This window comes from Perognathus longimembris, chromosome 10 (assembly GCF_023159225.1).
Source record: "Perognathus longimembris pacificus isolate PPM17 chromosome 10, ASM2315922v1, whole genome shotgun sequence".
Classification (NCBI taxonomy): domain Eukaryota; kingdom Metazoa; phylum Chordata; class Mammalia; order Rodentia; family Heteromyidae; genus Perognathus; species Perognathus longimembris.
Window position 1 is genome coordinate 57,761,878 of NC_063170.1, and position 22,852 is coordinate 57,784,729.

Here is a 22,852-nt window from a genome sequence, read left to right on the forward strand (position 1 = left end):
ATATCCCATATGGAACCAGCTACTATATATCTTTTAGCATCTTTTTGATGACATCCTTTAAAAAAAAAAGATTTAGTGTCATCAAACATTGTCCCTCACTTAAAGATCGTTATGATAATGTGCCTTTTCCTTTCTCATTTAATTGATCATGGAAATGTCCAAACTTACCATAAAGAAGAGTGAAAAGTTCAGTAAATTTATGCATCCCACCACCCAACTTCAATGATCAACCACTAATTTATCATCTTTCTTTATTTTGTACTGTGTGTGTACGTGTGTGTGCACGTGCCTGCACGTGTGTGCACATGCTAGTTCTGAGGCTTGAACTTGGCCTGGGCACTGTAACTGAGCTTTTGTGCTCAAGCCGAGTGTTCTACCACTTTGAGCCACAGTGCCATATACAGCTTTTGGGCATTCAATTGGAGATAAGAGTCTCAAGGACTTTCTTACCCTTGCTGGCTTTGAACCATGATCCTCAGATCTCAACCTCCTGAGTAGCTAGGATTGCAGAGATGAGCTACTGACATTTGTCCTTTTCTTGTGCCTTCTTAGGAATAGCAGTGAAATATTGGGATAATATGGCAAATTCAGGACATCATATTATTTCACCAATAAATACCTCATAGGTATTTATAACAGAAAATAACTAAAACAATAGATAAGTGGAACCAAGGCTGTAGCTCATTGAGAGATAGCTTGTCTATCATGAGAAGGTCCTGGGTCCAATCTCCAGAGCCACTTCTCAAAACAAACAAATAAAAAACCCCTCACTCTTATAAGACTTTTTATTTGGTATTACTGGGACTTGAACCTGAGGCCTCATCTTTATGAGTCAGGCACTCTGCCACTGAGCCAAACCTCCAGCTTTTATTTTCTTCTTGTTATTTTTGAGATAGGGTCTTGTTTGCTGTTCTATCCAGACACATGCCTGAACTCCAAGTCTATTTCATGCTTCTTACTGCAACTGGTGTGAAAGTGGGACCCACCATGCCCAGCACCTTCTATTGGGATGGAGTCTTGTGAATTTTATTGCCAGAAACCGAAAACTACAATCCTCTTGAGCTGAGCCTCCAAAGTAGCTAAGATTGCAGGTGTGAGCCAATGATACCCAACTTCTTTCCTTTTTTTTTCTTTTGAAGACTTACCTTAGTCACATTTTCTCTAAAAATTCTTCATTACCATTCCTACCTTTACCAGTTTCTCTTTACTTAGACACTTGTTCTGTGTACCTGCTTATTGTCTTTACCTATTAAATTATATCCAATTCCTATTTCTAAAATGGTAGGAAGCATATCTTGAGGGCAGGGACCACGTATGTGTTAATTTTGCTGTCTCCTCCATACCTAGTACACACTGTTCCTGGCACAGATTAGATGTGTCATAAATAGTTACTGAGCTGGGTGGGTATAAAAGTACAGATCATATACCAGCTATCTGCTGCTTAGCATGCTCCTTTGTGTGAGGCTGTCAATGGGTCACACTCTTCTGTTTCCATTATCAATAAATATTCCCTGCTTTCTTCAGGGGCATTTTCTGTTATATGTCAGTAGTTATAGTGAAAGACTGAAAGACTAGAGTTTTGTAATTGCTAAGCTGATACAATGTGTCGCTTGCGCTTTCCCCAAATCCCAGCTCTCAAAACCAGCCCATTTTATGGTGAATATTTACTAGTGCTAAATAAAAGACATGCTAACAGGCAGCTCCTGGGAGGTGCCTAGACACTAGTGTAGCCTTAGAGTTTTCACTTAGGTGACTTAGTTAATTACTTCTGAGAGGACAAACAAATCAAGTGAGCTGCTAATCTGCAAAGAATATGTTCAAGATTGAGTTCACAACAACAAAAGGACCATTGAACAGCTTTAAAAGAATAGATTCCAAACCACTTTCTCTTACATTTGACCTTACACCATCTTCTAAAACAAGTTTCCCAATTTTTTTCCCCTTCATAAATGGGGAAACTGCAGCTTCTAGGAACCGTAGGACATGCCTAAGATTGCACAGAACTTCTTAGAAGAACGAGGGATTTCAACTCTTGGGTTTTATACTTGCAAATGCTCCTTTAACTTTCTGCTGCCTTCCGATGCCCCAAGACACTGTTTTGTCGTCGTCGTTGTTGTTTTGAATAAAAAGAAAACTTCCTACTGGAACTAATCAGAGGGCAGGACTGGGAGTACAAATGAGCCTAAAAGCGAGTCTTTGATCCCACCACCTTAAGTGAGTGTTGGGAAGCTCAGAACTGGGTGGACACACTCCTGACAAGTTAGAACAATCTCATTTGAACTCCCAGCCAACTGAGAAATTGAAAGCAGACCGCCACGACCCTGTTTTGTAACCTCGTGCCTTTTCCAATTAACCAAACCTTCCAAGTGCTGCTTTAGATTAGGGGGTGGCTAATTGGATACGTGGGGAAGGGGCAGCACTCCGCGGGTGAATAGCACCGACAAAAGCCCCGAGTTCGTTCGTTCCAGAAAGAGAACGCACAAGAACCACCTCCCCCCTCCCCCCCTCGCCCACTGATAATTTTCATCCGAAAGCGAAGTTCCCATCCCCGGCTCCATTGGAGGACGGGCGGAGAGGTCCGCAGCAGCCCCGGGAAGCGGGAGGGCTGCTTGGGAAGTCCTTCTATTTGAAGGCAAGCTCCAGTGCTGAAACTTTCCAGTGCCAATGCCCTTTAGTATTTTATTTTTAAAACCAGGACCTCAGCGTGCCCAGAGAAGAGTAACGGTAGGACGGCAGGCCGAGTCCTTTCTGATTAATATTAAATATCAGGGTCTGTACCCTTGAGGCGAGTGGGAGAGGCGGGGGGGGGGAGAGGAGCTGCTGACATTGACAATGAATCCAAACAGGAGTTGCACTAGCGGTGTCCACCACGTTGCCTCAGCCCGCGCACGGGCTTCTGGGAGTGGTAGTTTTCTAAGGCCAGCCGCTTCCCTGATGATCCCGGATGCCCTCGCGTGCGAGGAACTACAAATCCCAGTCAGCACTGGGCCTTCGGCCCCTCCCCGCCGGGGTGTGAGTGTAAACTCCCCGCGCCGGGGCGGGCTGCAGCCGCGCAGGTTAGCGGGGCTGAGCCGGGCACTGCGCGGGGCGCACGTCTTTTTTTGGGGGGTGGGGTTGGGGGGGGGAGACTCAGGCTCCAGCACCTTTCCTTCGTTCCCCGGGCTCTCTTTCTCACTTTCCAATAGTGAAAGGCGGGCGAGAGGGGGAACCATGCAGTCGGAATCGGGGATCGTGCCGGATTTCGAAGTCGGGGAGGAGTTTCATGAAGAGCCCAAAACCTATTACGAACTCAAAAGTCAACCTCTGAAGAGCAGGTGAGCGGTGACAGCCCGAGGGGGTGCGGCGGGAGGCCCGGGGGGCGCCCGCGCCCGCCACGCGGGGCCCGGAGACCCGACTTCTCGAGTTCTGAGACAAGGACCCCGTGCCCTTGCCTCGGGGCGCAGACGACCGGCCCCCCGTCAGGTGGGGGCCGCAGCCGCCGGGCCCGCGTCGGTCTGGATCCCGGGACGGAGCGCGCTTTGGAGGGGCGCCGGGGACCCGGGGCTGGCGATGCCAGCTGCTGAGACCGGGTGGGGGCTGGGGAGCGACCCGGGTCCAGGTGCGGGGAGGGCGGGAGAGGGAGGGCGTGGAGGGGGCGGAGGAGAACCTGGGCGGAACGCGTGGCCAGGTGTGCTGAGGGAGGGCACAGTGTCTCCTGAACCCCTTTTCTGAAGACACTACCCCCCTCCCCCGACCCAGCGGGCTGAGGGCTCGGAGAAGGGGACTTCGGAATGGGTTGGGAAGCCTCTGAGCTCTCCAGGAGACTCTGCCGTGCGGCCCCGTTGGGCAAATTAACCTTCGGCGGCCCATTCCAGGTGGAGGAAGTTCCCTGGCGCCCCGCCTCTCACCTGCTGGACCGCACGTGGGAGCGCGCTGGGGACACGGGCAGGGGGCGTGTCTCCTGGTCCAGGTGAAGCTCCCTGGGGAAGAGTCCAGAGCCTTCCATGGATGGGGTGTGTGTGTGTGGGGGGGCGGGGGGCTTTGGACCTGACAGGATTGTTGGGCATGCTCTCTCCTTGGGAGTGACACGTGTTTATTTCGCGAAGCCCGTCACAAACTTTAGGGAGAGGAGTGAAGGCAAGCCCCCCCCCCCCCAATGTGGCGCTCCCATCACCCTCCCCAGCTGTGCCCACTTCCCTTGTGCCACACTTGTTGGCCACTTCTGTTCCCGCTTGTCTGGCAGAATGGGGTGCCATGCTTTCCTTTCTCACCAATCCGCCGGCCACCCCTCTGGGACCCTGGAACTTCTCATTTTCTCTTTTTACCCAGGGAGAGATGGTCATTCGAGTCTGAGATAAAGCAGGGTTTATTTCCATCTCCTCAAGTTGTGAGATAAGATAAGGCTGCAACTAGAAGTTGATCAGTGGAGCAACCATCACAACCTTCCTGCCCTGGCCTAGCTGTGACTTAGGGTCTGGGCAGTGGGGGACCCGCTGGCAAAAGGGAAGCTGGTCCCGAAATCAGGGTTAATAAAGGAGGGCACAGGGGTCAGGAATAAGGCGGTGAAATCTTTGCTTCTGGAGACAAGGAAGGTGGATGGCTCCTGGTCTGTTGAAAAGTGGATCTAGGTTTGTTTCCCTCTGCACCGAGGTAGGACTTTGAGCCCTAGTCGAGGGTGAAAGTCTGGGGATGAGTAGACCTTTTCTGGCTGTGCTGGCTGGAACACCCTTTAACACACAGTTAGGAGGGAAAACTCATAGGCAGTTAGATGCATGAAGCCAGCCTTTAGTTGGTGGTTTCTCTTCATAATAGCTATTCTGTGAGGGAGCATAGATTGTGTGTGTGTTGGGGGCTGGGGATTTTGAGTAATATTGTGTAAAGGGGTATTGTTGGTTATGCTCATTGGGGCTTTATGTGCATTTGGCTGAAGGGACCAGTGTTTTACTGAGCAATCTCTGCTTTTGCCTCTATAAGCAAATGCTTACATGGCCAGAATGAGTGTGTGTGTGTGTGTGTGTGTGTGTGGTTCTGAAAGAAATGAATTAACTGGACTGTTTGGAACATTTTTGATGGTAGCTGATACATAACATTAAATGAATTTGAGGGAGTGAGGAAAATGCCATCTGGAAAAAGCCAGCTGAGTGCCACCACGCTCTTGGTGAAGGATTTGGGCTTGTTCTTTTTACAGAGTCAGCAAAAAGGACTTACAAGGGCACACATCTTCAGCAGCTCTCTAGTGAGCACATGTAAGAGAAAAAAATGTAGGTACGTGGGAAGAGATGGCTTCACACGTTGGTTCTTGAAGCAGGTGCAGGGGCTGAACCAGCTTGAAGAAGGCTAATTTTTTTTTAAGTTGTAAATCTTGTATGTGGAGCAGACACATGCTCTTTGAATTAAACCAGTTAAATAAAATCTGTGAATAATAGATGGAGCTGGCAACGTTTCCCTGTGCTGTTTCCCACAGTTGTCGAAGGTATTGTCATTGACATCTGTTGTGTGACAATCTGTTGAGCTGCACATTGCTGAGACCTTCTTGTTGCTTTTATCTGAAGTCTTTGCTATAGCATTTCACTCCTTATATGTCGTAGTTAAAAAAAAAAGTTTTGTAATTCAAAGGTTAACATTGCTGCTGAAGCCTGATCAGCTATCCAGTGTATTTTTCATGGAGTGGGGAAAAAGATCCAGAATCTGGCCCATTTCTTGCCAACTCCTATGTTTCTGCTCTGAGCCAAGCCACTATCAGCCCTTACCTGAGTTATTGCAGTTGTTTCTTAGCTGGTCTGCCTTCTGTACTCATCCAGTTTTACCAGATTTTCAATTTGGAAGCTGAACTGTTCCTGTAACATTTTTTTTTAATCAACAAGAAAGTGACTTGATTCTGTCACCCAGGAATCACTTGGCAACCTCTGGAGTCTCTTAAGATCATCACAGTGAATGGGGATTATTATTGACCTTCAGCTGGTAGATGCCAAGGATGCTGCCGTCCCTTCTACAGCACACAGGACAGCTCCCTCAACAAAGCATCACTTGGTGCCTGTGTTGAAACTGAAGGTGCATCATGTCATCATCTGGTGAAGGCCCTGCTCTCTACGTGGCTTCAAGTTTTCCTCAGTAGCCTCAAAATTCTTTAAATGGCTCAAGGCAGCCTGCATGGTCATACTGGCTTTTTTTCTCTTGCTGTCCACCGCGAAGCTCCCTGTGCTTCAGCCAGATTGGTTTCCTCATGTTCCTAAAATTTCCCGGGCTCCACCTTCACCTCATGGATCCTTGTATAATGCACTTGCCACTTCTCGACCATCTTTTGCTTAGACAGCCACTCCCTGTACCCCCCAGCTGCTAGTATTCCTATACATGTGCCCATTCTTCCTACCACACTGCTAGTATGAACCTTCTGTAACTCTCGTGGTCACCATTTGCTATCTGCATTCTGGGTCTTCCTTGTCCAGCTTTGCCTTTTCTGGTAATACAACCTAACCTAGTACCTATTTGATCAATCCATTGTGTTGGTTGTAGGTGTCTCCATACCAGACTGTAAGCTGAAAGGGAACAAGGATTCTGCTGTGTTTCTTGTGAACTCTGGGATCCCACACCTAAGAACAGTTATTCATCCTCTGTACATTTATTTATTTATTTATTTATTTATTTATTTATTTATTTATTTTTGCCAGTCCTGGGGCTTGGACTCGGGGCCTGAGCACTGTCCCTGGCTTCTTTTTGCTCAAGGCTAGCACTCTACCACTTGAGCCACAGCGCCACTTCCAGCTTTTTCTGTTTATGTGGTGCTGATGAATCGAACCCAGGGCTTCATGCATGCAAAGCGACTACTCTGCCACTGAGCCATATTCCCAGCCCCCCTCTGTACTTTTAACATATTGGTCCGGGTGATTCTCTGCATTTAGGGGACTGTCAAATGTATTGAAGGATGTTTAGTAGTACCCCTAGTCTTTTCCCCTGAACTGGGCACAATCGTCTCCACTGGCCTAAAATTGTGTCTGCAATAAGTATTTCTTGTTGGATTTTAGTTTTTTTGCACTCAACATTGGGTTCTCCACCAGGCTTTTTCCAAAGAGGGATTTATATGTGCTCTAGTGGGGCTCAGCTATTGAAGTATTTATAAGAAGAGGCACAGTTAATTCCTAATCCTCCTTGACTTTAGGAATGAGAATGTAGATTGTGTGGACCTCATTTCACTCATATTAGCTGATGAAGCTGTGTGCTAGGAAATATTGTATTGAAGAATTGGTTTGGGAATTGGTTGTATTTTTGAGTCCTCTAACAAGGTTTTCAGAACCTTTGTGTGTTCTCCTGAGAATGAGTTCTGAAAAGTGGGTGGAGGAGAATATCAGAATAAACCCCAAATTCAAACACTAGCATAGTCATGTCAGAGAAACAAATGTGGATTTGTTCAGTGAGCTCCTAGGAGCAAGAGAACTCTGTAAATCTTTTTGGATGGAAAAACAACATCTTAGAACATGGTAGCTCATGGTTCCTTTGTTTGGTTTCCCCTACAAAATTCTATGGCTTTGTAGTTATCTTTTCCTAGGCAGAGTTCAGGATTGGCTTATTCGAATTCCAATTTCTTTTTATATTTTTATTTTTTTCAAATTTTTATTATCAAACTGATGTACAGAGAGGTTACAGTTTCATACATTAGGCATTGGATACATTTCTTGTACTGTTTGTTACCTTGTCCCTCATACCCTCCTCCCTCCTCCCCCTTTCCCTCACCCCCCCCCCCAGCAGGTGTTCAGTTCACTTACACCAAACAGTTTTGCAAGTATTGCTTTTGTAGTTGTTTGTCTTTTTTTACCCTGTGTCTCGCAATTTTGGTATTCCCTTTCAATTTCCTACTTCTAATACCAGTATAGACGGTTTTCAATATACTCAGATAAGATTACAGAGATAGTGTAGGTACAACCACAGGAAGGTGATAAAAGAACATCATCAATAATAGAAGCTACAGATACATATGGGACGTTGAAAGTAGTTAGAACTGTGATATAACGATTCTTTTTATATTTTTAATACTCTTTTAGACAGTTCTTATTAAACTTCTTGTAAATTCAAAATAAGAATGCAAAAGTATTAGGTTAATCATAGAAAGACTGGATGACAACACTGGCCCCGAATATGGATTCATAGATGTGTAACATTTATACTAGCATGTGGTAAAATGAGAAAGACATGTCACACTCATGCACACATACAAGTGGGTACAAGGTCACTATTATTTCTTGGATTTGTGCTGAGATTTTCCTTTCTGTCTTCATATTAAACATACTTTCTTTGTGTGGCAAAACAGATAATCAGCTTCTTTTTTTTTCTTATTTCTGGAAGTCATCTTGGCTCCCCCCTTCCCCCCAGTTCTGTCTAGTCTACAGGGAATCATTAGTAGGGAGAGTAAAGTCTTGTTCTGGCATCAGCTGGATGACCTTGGGCAGACAGGCTGACCTACAGGTTTAGTGTTCTCATCTGGCAAATGGAGGCCTTCTCCCTGGGTGTCTTAAGAGCATAAAGTTTAACACTGACTTTGAGAAGTTATTAGGGTGGTACCTGGCATGTAGTGAGTGCTCAGAAAATGTTAGTAGATGTGGTTCTTGTTACTTTCTTTATTACTTAGCAGTGAACTCTTACATTCTGGAATGTGTTTGTACTTTGTTGACTATAGCTAGCTTCTCGGGGGCAAGTATTATGCAATAAATTTCTCTCAATTACTTTTTTGCTTCTAATGAAGTGTTCACAGAATTAGTATTACTATTGACATTTCATAATTTTGACCCAATTTATAACAATTCCTTTTTGCTGATTGTGGCATCACCATATACATACAAATTCTCCTTTAGCATGCACTTTTGAGTCCTAGTACATGCCAATTAATACCAATCATGATACTGATATTTATTTAATATGAACCAGACTTTATTCTGCATATTTTATTGTATTAACTAAGTAATTCTCATGTCAGCCATGGACAAACTGTATTTTTAATCTTTATTTGACAGGAAAGGAAACTGAGGCATACTAAGTACTAGATGGGACCTGGTTTTAAACTGAAGTGGTTTATGCTCTTGTCACCTAGACTATATACCACATGAAAGGCAACGTACATGATGGTGCAGAATTCAAAGATGGTCCACTCTTCTCTCTCCAGAACTGCAGTAGGGTTAAGGGAAAAGAACACATGGGTCCAGCTGTGCTATGAGACAATGTTTTCAAGTAGGTGTTTATCAGTAATGGGAACTTACTGGAAGAAGGAGAATTGGGGACTATTTTGAGGATGAATAGTGATACTTGTGTTTGACTTTCAGGGTGAAGCAATACTCAAGCCTGTTCTTTTTTTTTAAGTTAAATGTACTTTTTTTGTATTATACAGGTGATGTACAGAGGGGTTACAGTTACCTATGTAAGGCAGTGAGTGTATTTCTTATCCAACTTGTTACCTCCTCCCTCATTTTTCCCCTGCCTTCCCTCTCCTCCTTTCCCTCTCCCCCCATGAGTTGAACAGTTGTTTACACCAAATGGTTTTATAAATGTTACTTTTGGAATAGTTTGTCTTTTTATCCTTTGTCTCTCAATTTTGGTATTCCCTTTCCCTTCTCTAGTTCTAATGTACATATGTACAGTATCCAGGGTACTAAGATCAGATACAGCGATAGCGGGGGTAAAACCATGGGAAGGGAATATGAGAGAAAAGAAAAGAAAAAAAAGAATACTGTTTCACATAGCATGTTGAAAATAATTACAACAATGATATACCACTTGTTTCCATAATGTGGAGTTCATTTCACTTAGCATCATCTTATGTGTTCATTCAGGTATAGCTATTGGGCTATTGTGATCTTCCGCTATGACTACTCAAGCCTGTTCTTTTGTTTTTGGTTTTGTTTTTGTGCCTGTCCTGGGGCTTGAACTCAGGGCCTGGGCACTGTCCCTGAGCTTTTTTGCTCAAGGCTAGTGCTCTACTACTTGAGCCACAGCTCCACTTCTGGCTTTTTGGTAGTTAATTGGAGATAAGAGATTCATGGAATTTCCTGCCCTGGATGGCTTTCAAACTACAATCCTCAGATCTTAGCATCCTGAGTAGCTACAATTATAGGTGTGAGCTACTGGTGCCCTGCTCAAGCCTGTTCTTTATAGGTAATGGCCTATGCTTTGGAGGGCATCAAGCCACAGGAATGGTAGCAGGAGTGGAGGGAGTCATATTGAAGCTTTGTGGTCATGGTTTTGCACTAGCTGCTGCATTGGTATTCATGGTTGTTGAGTCTCAACTTCTTTACCTGTGAAACAGCATCAGTTGAATTCATCCTTGTGGGGTTGGCACATGTTTTAAAACTGGGGCAAAAATGTGTAAATCTAATTTGCATGGTATCTAGTACTTTTGATACATGATATAGTTCTTTTCTGGTAGAATTTTACTGTGATCACAGTTCTTTTCTACTTTCCAACAAGAGCTAAAACATGTGTAGAATCATGTATCTGAAGCAAAAGACACAGACTTAGGTGCCTGAACCTGGCAGATGTTCAAATCTTATTATGCAGATTCGTTTTGTGGGATGATTAGATGGAACTCTTGATTAAAGTGGGATTCTAAGTGTTGGTTTTGGGTGTTATTGGAGATTTCCTTTGCCCGAGTACTGCTATTTATAGAATTTCTTTAAGTGTGTGGATGTTTAATTTCCCTTTGAGTTCTGCAGTGCAGTTTGTACAGGCTGATGTTTATATCTGCTCCAGTTGTGCAAGAAGTGGAAAATATCCTTTTTTTAGAACAGGTCACATGTGCTTACTGTCAGGAATAGGACCTCAGTGTAAAAAAATGTATCTTGGGACAAATCAAAGTTACTAAATTTCTCTCTCCAACTGCTTTGTTTCAGAACTGGCAGTATTAGGATAAATAACAGGACAAGAAAATCCTTGGCTACCTTTTTTTGTGTGTCACTTTTCAAGGACAACAAGCAACTTCATTTGTGTGTGTGTGTGTGTGTGTGTGTGTGTGTGTGTGTGCATGTTTGTGAGTAGATGTTAAGTAGAAAATGTACTTTATTGCCAGGTTTGTTTAACCAGAGTAAATTATAAAAATATGTTTGACAGCATTCCAAATGTGCGTTATTTGGAGAAAATAAGAAGGCAGGACAGGGATATTAAGTGCAGTAATTAAGTCTTTGATATTATAAAGATACATTTGCAGTTTATGACTTTGTGGAGTGTAGTCAACATTGTGCAATGAGAGGAAAAGTCTATCTCAGGGCACAAAATCTGTGTCTCTGTGGAGACAGATGAGGGCAAAAAGACCCCGCAAGGCAGCCTGGGATCTCTATTGAAATACCTCCACTCTCTTTTGTTGCCAGGCATTTCAGAAGGCTGGGTTTGGCTCCTTAATGGAAAGCCCATTTCTCCAGGTTGGTTTTAAAATTTTTATTTAAAAAAGTTTCTTTTGTTTCAGTCATGGGGCTTGAACTTGGGATTTGGGTGCTGTCCCTGAGCTCTTTTGCTTACCACTTTGAGCCACAGAACCACTCCCAGTTTTCTGGTGGATAATTGGAGATCTTAAGCGTCTCATGGACTTACCTGCTTGGGCTGGCTTTGAATTTCAGTCCTTAGATCTCAGTCTCCTGAGTAGCTAGGATTATAAGCTTCAGCTACTAGCACCTGGCTAATTTTTTTTTAAGTAGTTGTACAAAGGGGTTTCAATTCAATATGTCAGTTTATAAGTAGAATGGATTATAATCAATGTCACCCATTCTATCATTCTCCCAACCCTACCCATCCTTGCAATTTACCTAGTTCCATTTCATGTATGTACATTGAATATTATGACTGTATTTTCTTACCCTTTCTCTCTCAATTTTCTACCTTGAGTTCAACCCTTCCTTCTGTGACAACACAAGTTGTTTCTTTTCTTTCTTTTTTTCCTTTTTGTGACAGTCCTGGAGCTTGAACTCAGGGTCTGGGTGTTGTCTCTGAGGTTTTTTACTAAAGGCCAGAGTTCTATCACTTGAGCAACAGCTCTACTTCCAGCTTTTTTGGTAGTTAGTTGGAGACAGACTTTCCTGCCCACGCTAGCTTTGAACCGTGATCCTCAGATCTCAGACTCCTGAGTAGCTAGAATTATAGGAGTGAGGCACCAGCACCTTTGCAACTGATTGTTTCTTAAACATGGGTTTTTAAAAATTTCCTTGCATCAATTTTCTTTCCTGTGGCCTTTTAGGCATGGCATTAAGAATAAAGAAGTAGCCTTTGGGGGTATTGTTATGAGACATCTATCCTTAGATTCAGGATGGCGAGATTCTTCTAGCAGTGCTTCTGGGGGCTTCTCAAGAGCTAGACGTTGTCTGCGGGGTTTTGTTGATGATGACTCCCGGCTGCTGTCCATCTGGGCTGGAAGGTGAATCCGAGTTGGTGGTGAGGAATGTGGTCCTTTGGAGAAGCTGGGGTTAATGGTGAGAAAGGGGCTCCCATATCGTGAGGACCCTGCTTGTCTTCTCCAAGTGCCTTTGAACTCTATCCTCAGGCATGTTAAGCAGAGGCAGAATAACTGTTAGGTCAGAAGGACCTGGAAGTATTTGTTTTTCTTAGTCCTTCTCTTCTTCTTTCCCCTCCCTTCTTCCACCAGTTATTTATTAAGTACCTTGAGTGTGTCGACCTCCAAGCTGTGGGGATGCCAATGTAAACTAGATAGACACGGTTTCTGCTAGCAGGCTGCTTCCATCTTGGAGGGAGGGACTTGCCAAGTTAATAATGAACCAAAGAATGAAAACTAAACAGGGAGTTATAAGTAGAGCACGAGTGAGAAAGGAGCAGGCTGGATGATCAGGAAGGACTTCATGCGGGAGGTGTTTTGAGGCAAGACCTAAATGGCTGACATAAAGGTACACATTACTTCTGTGACTTTGGACAAGTTATTCAACATCTCTGCGCTTCATTTTCTTCTTCAGAGAAATGGGGCAAATAACTACCTTGCAAAGCTTCTGTGAAGACCAAAGGTAATAAAGCGGCTAATGTTAGGTTGATGTTTAGGTGTTCAAGATTGTTCATAACATAGGATGTGATGTGTTCATAAGGCTGGATATGAATGAATAATGGAGCACATAATGTAGACGTTAATCTACAAGTGTCTATACTTTGGTGTTAAGTGGTTTCCTCATGTTAAAGCCGGCACCAGTGGCTCACACCTGTAATCCTAGCTATTGAGGAGGCTGAGATCTGAGGCTCAAAGTTTGATGCCAGCCCAGGCAGGAAAGTCCATGAGCCTCTCATCTGTAATTAACCATCATAAAGCCAGAAGTGGAGCTGTGGCTTAAGTGGTAGAACACCAGCCTTGAGCGAAAAAGCTTAGGGACAGTGCCCAGTCCCTGAGTTCAAGCCCCAGTGCTGGCAAAAACCAAACCAAAACAAAACTCCAAAACAAAAAAAAAATTAATATTGAGCAGGTCAGAGATTTCATTTGTGTCTTTTAAAAACCAACCCTGAACTAAAGGTGGAAACAGACCTTGTTATTTTGTTATCCTTTTCTTTCCTCTAGAATTTTCTTGTTGACTGCTGTTCCTTTACTCCTCTGCCTGGGGCTACCCTGACATCCTGTCTGATCAAACTTACCCTAGGATTTCTTTATCTTTATTTTTGGGGTGTATGCGTGTATGGGGATGAATTATTTGAGGGAGGTGGGTAAAGGAATGATCCAAGTAACTGAGGCTTCAACAACATAAGATTGGTTTTGCAAAATGTTCACACCAGCCACCAACTCCTGACTACTCCTAGTTGTGTGTCTCAGCCCTGGCCTATCCAACTCCTGCAAGATGTCAACGTTGATGCAGAAATGAAAAGAAGAAGCTCTCCTCCCACACGCCCTGCCCCCCTGCTCATCTGCTTGACTTACAATGGCATGTTTTTTAAGGCAACCTCTTTGAAAGTGGCTTTTTTTTCTGTCTTTTGTAAAGAACATTTGAGTTTTAGTTGTGTTCTTGGATTCTTGTACCCATGGAATCGGAAGTTGGAAACAGGAAGATCCTGGGTCATGCAAGAGCACATGTTTTAGATCCAAATGTACTGCCTAGGTCTAGAGTGCATTGGTAGAGTCCTGCCTTTTTGGAAGATGTTGTGGCTTGTTGAGCAATTTCAGGGAGGCATCTGTGGTTGTGACCCTCCTCACCCCTGCTCCTTCCCCCCAAATGGGGTAAATTGCTGAATCATTGACTCCACCTTCCCATCTGATCAAAAGTGGCTTAAGAAGGTGCTTGCCACAACCATCTGAGAATGTGTGCCTTGGATTTGTACCTTCTAGAAAGCTAACCTTGTCTCAATGGGAAGAAGCTATGAGGCAGAAGATTTATTCAGTATAATGGCTAGATTTATATTTGAAACTATAGAACAAAAGACAGATAGGGGTGCTGTATGGCCTTTGGTACATTTACACCAGGAAGTATTAGCAATGTTTTTTTTTTTTTTTTTTTTGTGAAGCCTGTTTGGGTAAGACATGGCCCGTTACTCCTCTTCCACCATCAATGTCTTCCTCTTCCAAAATGGCACAGACAGCATGCCCAAAACTAAGTTAGTCAACAGTAGTCACATAGTAATAGTCACCCTTTCTCTGTCAAATATACTGTGCAAGCGCACGTATGTGTGTGTGTGTGTGTACATATGTAGTTAGCACTTGTAAGCAGCAGGTGAACAGTTTTGTTTCTCTCTTGTACTCTGAGTGTTCAGAGAAGATCCATCCAAATTTAAGATGTTGGTTCTTTGACCAGTAGAACCCTTTGCAACTAGCTTTTGGCTAAGAACAGCTATGAATAAATGACAAAATAGTATTGGCCAATTGGGTCCTTTACTTGGAAGGGATAAGGATGGCACTAACCGTATATTTTTTGACAATTCGATGTATTTCTTTGTAAAGGAAGAGACCCTAGGAGCTTAAATGCAGCCACCTTTACAAGTGTAAGCTGCTGGCACGATTCTTTGTGGCATTGCAAATATGAGTTTGCCGACTGCTGCAGGAAGGTACATGTGCGGCATAACGTAAGAGGTTGGCTGCTGGCTCATAGTGTACTAGACAGAGTGTAGACTTTTTGGAACCATACCTTGCATCATTGTAGCATGGTAATTTCCCCTGGTCATTCCACTAATAATATTTTCATGTAGGTAAATGCTAGGTGAGTAAATGTTGAGTGACGGGATCTTGGAATGCACATCTAATGACACTGATTATGGATGGGAGTTTCAAATCTCTTGTTGATTTAGAAGTAAATGAGAGAAAATGGAAATGAAAGGATTTTTCTTTTTTTTATTAACCTTTTTTCTTTATTGTCAAAGTGTGGTACAGAGGGTTGAAAGGATTTTTCTTAGTTCTTAGTTTTGTTTCCTTAGTTGTTCATTTATCTGCCTTTGGAGGAGGAAGGGGGCACAGAAATGGAGGGACAAAGCATGAACAAATGCAGCAATGGTACTTACTAGGCACTATGTTGAAATGACCATACAACTTGTGGGTGGGAACAGGAGTGAAAAACTGGGAGAGAGTGAGGGAAGGGATGACACTATCCAAAAAGAAATTTACTCCTTATCTGACTTATATAACTGTAACCCTTCTGTATATCACCCTTACAACAATAAAAATTTTTTAAAATTAAGAAAAAGAAGCAAATGAGTTTGGTGCTTTCTTGGTCATAGGTTCAAAGTCACTGAAGTGCCTAGGTTAACAGGAGCTGAATGGCAAGGACAATTAATTGGAATTTGGGGGGAAGTCAGTGATACTACAGATCATTCTGTTGGCTTTAGGTCATCTCTTATGACCTTGTCTTTCTCATTCTTGGATACATATAACTGACATCTTTCTAATCGGGTATAGGCAATCATTTTTCCTTTCCTTATACATTTCTAACACGTGTTCACTTTTGTTTTGCTACTACTACTCTTCCCCCCATCTGAAAACTTTTATTAGTGCATGCTAATTGTACAAAATGTTGAGTTCACTGTGACATTTTCTCTTACGCATTTAATGTACTTCAATCATATATATCCCCCTATTGTTGAAATCTATCCCCTCCCCATCTTGTTGGTCTATTTTGTTTTCCAAATACTCCTCCAGCTACTTTCATGCTTTATTTAAGGCTTAAGACTCCCCATACTAGAGAAAGCATGTGATAGGCGTCTTTCTGAATTTGGCTTATTGATGTGATTTTGCTCCTTTTAATGACTGAATATTCACCCCATTTGTAGGCACCTAGGCTGATTTCATGACTTGGCTGTTATGAATAATGTTCTAATATGGCTATGCAGCTATCTTTATTGTATGCTGATTTTGATTACATTTGGTATACACCCAGGAGTTGGATATCTGTGTCATATGCTAGTTGGATTTTTACTTTTTTGAGAGATGTCTATACTAAGTTTTAATAATGACTGAATTATTCCTACCTCCATTCTTACCAGCTCTTTCTTTTTTTTTAATGATAGCCATTCTAACCGGGGTGGGGTGGAACCTCAGTGTAGTTTTGATTTTTGCATTTCCCTGATAACTGACGATGTTGAGAAGGTTTTTATGTATTCATTGGTCCTTTGTATTCTTTTGACAAGTGTTCAGCTCATTTCCCCATTTATTGGTTCGACCATTTGTTTTTATATGTAATTTTTGAGTTCCTTATACGTTCTGGCCATTAATCTGACAGAAACATAATTGGCAAAGATTTCCTCTTGTTCTGTAGGCTGTCATAATTGTTCCCTTTGCTGTGTAGAAGCTTTCAAATTTGATGTTATCACATCCAGTTTTGGGGAAAGAACTCATTTCAAATGCTCAGTCCTATGGTTTGGTTTCATGGCTTGAGGAGTGGAGAATTAGACACAAGCCTGACTTATATGTCCTTATATGCTCCTTGGCTTCAAGGAGCTGCATATTACCCAGGCCATGGTGAGTACATCACTAGTGTAGATCTAATAGAATTTTTATTTTTGTGGTATTGGGGATTGAACTCAGGGCCCCGTGCTTGCCAGGCAGTTGCTCTACCATTTGTGCCACACCTCCAGCCCCATTTTACACTGTTTTAGGATCTTGCTTTATTCCCAGCCCAGCCAGGTCTTTCATCTCCTTCCTTCTGTTTCCCTGTGTTGCTAGGAATGATAAGGTTGTGCCACCTTGCCAAGTCATTGTGTTTCCCCTGTAGTTGGGAAGACAGGTGTGTGTCACTGAACCCAGCCATTGAGATGAGTCTCCTGAACTTCTGTGCCTGGCCTATCCTGGAATCATGATCCTCTGACCTCTACCTCCTAAGTGGTGAGGATTATAGGCTAGAGCCACTGCATCTATCTTAATACCCCCCACCCCTTTTTTTTTTTTTTTTAAAGTGAGAACTTTACTTTTCTTAAACTATTAGGTAATTATCAATGGTCCATAATTATCTCTGGCCAGATCGTACAAGCAATACTCCACTATTGAGTAAAAATACTGAATGTATGCTGATCTGGTCCAGGAATGTTTCATTCCATTGTAGCAGGACAACAATAACTCATTATGGAGGCACGGGGAGTTAAAGTAAAGCACTGTAGTGATCTCAACCTCATGATCATCAGCTCCCCCTGGAGGTCTTCCGGGATACCTCACTGCAGTTTCTGCCCCTTTGCCTTTCTAGCAAGCTACTGTTGGGTTTGTGGGAGGCTTCACCACAGGGCTGTTGACACTGTGAAAACCATAGCATGAGATAGTATTAGTAGTATTAGTAGTAGTAGTAGTAGTAGTAGTAGTAGTAGTAGTAGTAGGTGATTTTCGCTCAATGAACTTGAAAGTATTACAGAGATGTGTGATATAAATCATATGTTGGCTTGGGCTGTGTCCTATCAAGTGGTAGAATGCTCAAGTTAACCATGCTTAGGCCAAAAAGGAATCTTTTGGTTGAATAACAATGAAATCCAAGTGACTTGAAGTTAACTTCCCTTTAGCACATGAAGGAGCCCTAGCTCCATGTCAGAGGGGAGGGCAGTTTAATCCAGACTGTGAAAGTGCGAAGTGAGGCAGACTGCAAGTCACTTGACTGAAAGATTTGGTTGAGAAATCGGGTGATGGTGGTTTGGGGCATGTCCACATGACCAGATTGTTTTTCACAAAACTTCTGCTGAATAAAATTTGAAATACAACTGTCAGCCTGTTTTCCCATCTTTAATAAATTCCAGACAGTTTGTAGAGTGTGGGAGCTTCCAAAACAGAGGGGTGGAATGACTGGGACCAGCCAGCATCCATTTCATCCCACGTAAGGCTGTCCTGACATGGTAGTCCTTCCCTTTGTTCTGAATCTCAGTGAGTTTCTGGTGGTGAGGGAGAGACGGAGAAGGGAGGGGCAGGGCCAAGGCCAAGGGTGTGTCAAGACAAATAAAGCCTATAGAAAATTTCCAGACTCCCTTTTTATCTGAAATGCAATCTGCCCCCTGTTTAGTCCACTTTGACTCAAGTATTTTGATTATTTTTTCTGTTGGTGCCTGCTGACCTTCCTTAGACAAAAAGCCCTGGTCTGTTTCTGTTGTACATAGGTTAAGAGTTCTAATCAGCCAAAGAAGTTTTAGGACTAAGACCGATTGGAATTGAATTTCCGGTTTGATCATCTGTTAGCTGGCATACGTTTGGTTAGTTTATTCTACTGGTCTCTTAACAAAAGGCAATGGATGAAAACATGATCTGAGTTATTAGGGTCACTATGTGAATTAAAAGAAGTATGGGTAGAGTGCTCAGTCCAGAGCCTGGCTCAGCCCTTACTTCTCGTTACCTTCATATTCATAGCTGTCGTTTGAATGGATTTGAAATGACTCGTAACTAATTTAGATTTGGAATGAAGGTTTAATTTTTGACACCACCAGGAGGGCGTGATTCAACTATAATCAGCTGAGAAGGAAGAGGGTACTAGAAGAGAAGGAGGCCTAGATCATCTTTAAGTTGGGTAATCAGCATGAAGATCTTGGAAGCAGGGCATATAGTGGGGAACGGTGGCATGCCTCAGAGGTTGCTGTTTAAGGATGGCACGAGTTATTTACATGCAGGGCGTTAGCTTTTGTTGCTAGCACAATCTTTATCAATGTGTTTCCTTTCATCATAATTACAGAGCATCGCTGGGTGGAGGATGCATAATAAGCTGCACTAATTGGGGTTGTGCAATACCAGGGCAGTGCAGTAGCTCAGCGCCATTGCTGTCCTGGCATGGGTACCTGCAATTCCTAACTGTCCCACTCTGGCCTTGTCTGTGCTGACTTCCTGCTTTAGCTTCACAGGTTTAACACAGCAGCCTCTCTAGGCAGTCATCCTTATAAACACAAGGTCTGGGTGCTGTCCTTTTGCTTTATTTCTCAAGGCTCACAAACAGCCACTTGAGCCACAGTTCCACTCCCCAGCTTTTTGGTGGGTTAATTGGAGAGAAGAGTCTCATGCACTTTCCTGTGATCCTCACCTCTCAGCCCCCTGAGTATCTAGGATTACAGGTGTGAGTCACTGGTGCCCAATAACATTATATGTCACTAACCTCAGGATATCTGCACTTTCTGCTCTTTTGGGATTTTTCTTTGGTAATTGTGCCACATACTGTTTAAGAAATTAACATCTAAACCTTATAAATTATAAGCATTTCCCTGATAAAACAATCTTCCTAGAAGGTAGTTCTTTCTTTTCTTTTCCTTTTTTTGGTGGTACTGGAATTTGAACTCAGGGCCTCCCATTGAGTGCAGGTAGGCAGGCATTCTGCCACTTGAGGCATACTTCCCCCTCTTCGTGCCCTGGTTATGGTTGAGATAGGGATTTCACTCTCTTCTTGAGCTGGTTTGGACTGCTATCCTCTTTACACTTCCTGTCAGAGCTGGGACAACAGGTGAATTCTAATACTTCTACTTTTTTCTGTTCAGATGGAGATTCATGAACTTTTTTGCCTGGGCAGACTTGACATTGAAGTCTTTCCAAGTTAAGCCTCTTCCATAGCTGGGATGACCAAAAAAAAAAAAAAATACCATGGTGCACAGCTATTGGTTGAGACAAGTATCTAATTTTTTTTTTAAATGAGGCTGGCCTTGAACCTCAGTCCTTCAAATTCTTACCGTCCGAATAAACTAGGATGATAGGTGTGAGCCACTGGTACGTTAGCGTTTTCTCTCATTACCTATAGACCTTGTAATGTTTAAAAAAATGAGTCTCAGTTTTCTCACTTGTAAAATAAAACTATTCAATAATAGAAGTTTCTTCTTGGGACCATTGTGAGGATTCCTGAAGCTAATGTGCGTAGGAACTCCTCCTCTGTACAGTGGGTTAAACAAAGAGATATAGCAAACTACATCCTCCTTAATTCCTGCAACCATGCTCTATCAAGTCATTCATTGAATTGGTGAATACCGAGCCACTGGCACCAGGGAAATGAAGATAAGTTCCTAAGAGACTCTGAGGGCAACGTTTTTGTATTTAGCAGTGTTGTGATCATGTCTGAAGAATGCTTGATTTCTCACCTGCATTTTCTCTATAGGGCACTCTACCTTAGCACTGTGCTTTAGGCTATTTCATCCTATATTTATTTGTTTATCTGTGTGTGTGTGTGTGTGTGTGTGTGTGTGTGTGTGTGTGTGTGCTGGTACTGGGACTTGAAATCAGGGCCTGGGTGCTACCCTTGAGCTTTTTTGCTTATGGCTGGTGCTGTACCACTTGAGCCTCAGGTACATTTCTAGTTTTTTGGTGCTCAATTGGAGTTAAAGAGCCACATATTTTTCTGTTTTGGCTGACTTTGAACCATGATCCTCAGATCTCAGTCTCCTGAGTACCAGGAGCCACTGGTGTCCAGCTGGGTTCTTTTAATAGTGGAGTCACCAACATAGATTATAAAAGTGCAAGAAACATGACACTGTACAGACCTTGAAAGGACACTTGTTTGCAGTTCTGTCTGAGCTCTGAAGAGAGAGTGGGGACCGTCACCCTGTTTGACCTCACTTGAGAATGAGCTACAGATGTCTCTCATTCTGTGTTTGTCTGAAGTTGACTTTGCAAATGCTGAAAATGTTGATGTGTGTGTGCTGAAAATGTTGATGTGTGTGTGTGTGTGTCACATGTAAGTATTAGTGAATAGTGAATTAGAAAATGGACAATCTACAAATAATGAGTTGACTGTATTAAAAATTATTCTTCTCTGGCCTAAAAAGCTGGGAAGATAGGTTCAAACATTACACGACACAGATGTTGTAGATTACATAGTATGGCACACTAATAGAGCTATTCCAAACCAGGCATTGGTGGTTCACCCCTGTAATCCTAGCTGTTCAGTAGGCTGAGATCTGAGGACTGCAATTTGAAGCCAGCTTGGGTAGGAAAGTCTGTGAGAGTCTTACTACCAGTTAACCATCCAAAACCTAGAAATGGTGTTGTGGTTAAAGTGATGAGTGAGTGAAATAGCTCAGGGACAGTGCTCAGGCTCTGAGTTCAAGTCCTAGTACCAGAAAAAAGCAAATCAAAACAACAACAACAAAAACCCCTTCAAACCAAACTAAAAAACACTTCCCAGAACCTGAGTTTCTATTTTTTGTTGATTTTTTTTTTCTGATAAAAACAGCCCCTCACTGGAGCTTTACTATGCAGCTCTGGTACTTTTTATTTTGCTATCTGTTCTGTTCTTTATATATTTAGGATGGTGAAGTTTGAGAAAAAAATAAATGATGGGACTTTTGCTGGAGAAATCAGCAGAAAGCTGGTGGATGGCTTAGAAATGCTGGTGTAGACAGTTATGAAGTCCCTAGGCCAGGCCCACTTAGGGTCTAGTTTCAAAGTGATGATCTTGACTTCCTCTTGTATTAGAAATTAGCTTAGTGCAGTTCTCAACAGAGTCATCATTGTAAATCTTAACTGAATCCTTTTAAGAAATGTTTGGAGTTCTTTTAGGAAGAAGAGTTACTTGTAGTGGTTCTTTCAAGTTGCAGAGCAGATAGAACACACTCTTTTTTTTTTTTTTTTTTTGGCCAGTCCTGGGCCTTGGACTCCGGGCCTGAGCACTGTCCCTGGCTTCTTCCCGCTCAAGGCTAGCACTCTGCCACTTGAGCCACAGCGCCGCTTCTGGCCGTTTTCTGTATATGTGGTGCTGGGGAATCGAACCTAGGGCCTCGTGTATCCGAGGCAGGCACTCTTGCCACTAGGCTATATCCCCAGCCCTAGAACACACTCTTTAACAACAGCAAAAACACCACAACCCTCGTAACAACAGCAGCAGCATCTGGTGTTTTCATAGCCTGCATTACAGGTGTCCCTGTGTTGTAATCCGACAACGAATGGCTTGTTATTGTTTGTGTGTGTGTGTGTGTGTGTGTGTATGTATGTTTGTGTGTGTGTCTGCATCTTGTGAGGTAAGGAAGATAATTCCCCCCCCCCAATTTCTCTGTTTTAGAATTGACAAGAAATGGAAGTGGCAAGGACAGATAATTCAGATCTCATTGAATTTTAGACTTATTAGAACACCTATTACTCTCCAGCTAGGGTCTGAAACCTTTAAAGTACTTTGTGCCGGGCTGGAGGTATGGCTTAAAGAGTCAAGTGCCTGCCCAATTAGGGCCAGGTCCTGAGATGAAAAGCTCCAGTGCCATTCTGTGGCCCAGACAGTGTAACTGGAACCCCAGTACCACCAAAAGAAAAAAAACATACACACACACACACACACACACACACACACACACACAACGTTTTGTGTAATATAATCCTGATGTGAGGTGAGTAAAAACCCCGTGTTATAGAGGAAAAAGCTGAGGCTTGCTTATCGATGTCTCTTGGCTATGTTAAATCACTCAAATAAAGGTGGCAAGGAGATTTAAACCAAAGACTATCCAACTGCAACTGCAAAGCTCACCCCCTTCTGCACCGGGCCATGGTGACGCCGGTGCTCTGCGACTCTGAGGG

General features: G+C 43.0%; 1 protein-coding gene across 6 annotated transcripts in view; it reads left to right on the top strand.

Moving 5' to 3' along the window:
* The first annotated feature begins 3,102 nt into the window (after positions 1-3,102).
* Mitf (melanocyte inducing transcription factor) overlaps positions 3,103-22,852 on the top strand; it is a 210,400-nt gene continuing 190,650 nt past the window's right edge. For 3 of the 6 annotated variants that reach the window (XM_048356140.1, XM_048356146.1, XM_048356141.1), the window contains exon 1: positions 3,103-3,314. In XM_048356140.1, coding sequence (XP_048212097.1) covers positions 3,211-3,314 — 104 coding nt within the window. In that variant the 5' untranslated portion in view covers positions 3,103-3,210. The remainder of the gene's footprint in view (positions 3,315-22,852) is intronic. The other 3 variants (XM_048356137.1, XM_048356138.1, XM_048356143.1) reach the window with 2 other exon arrangements.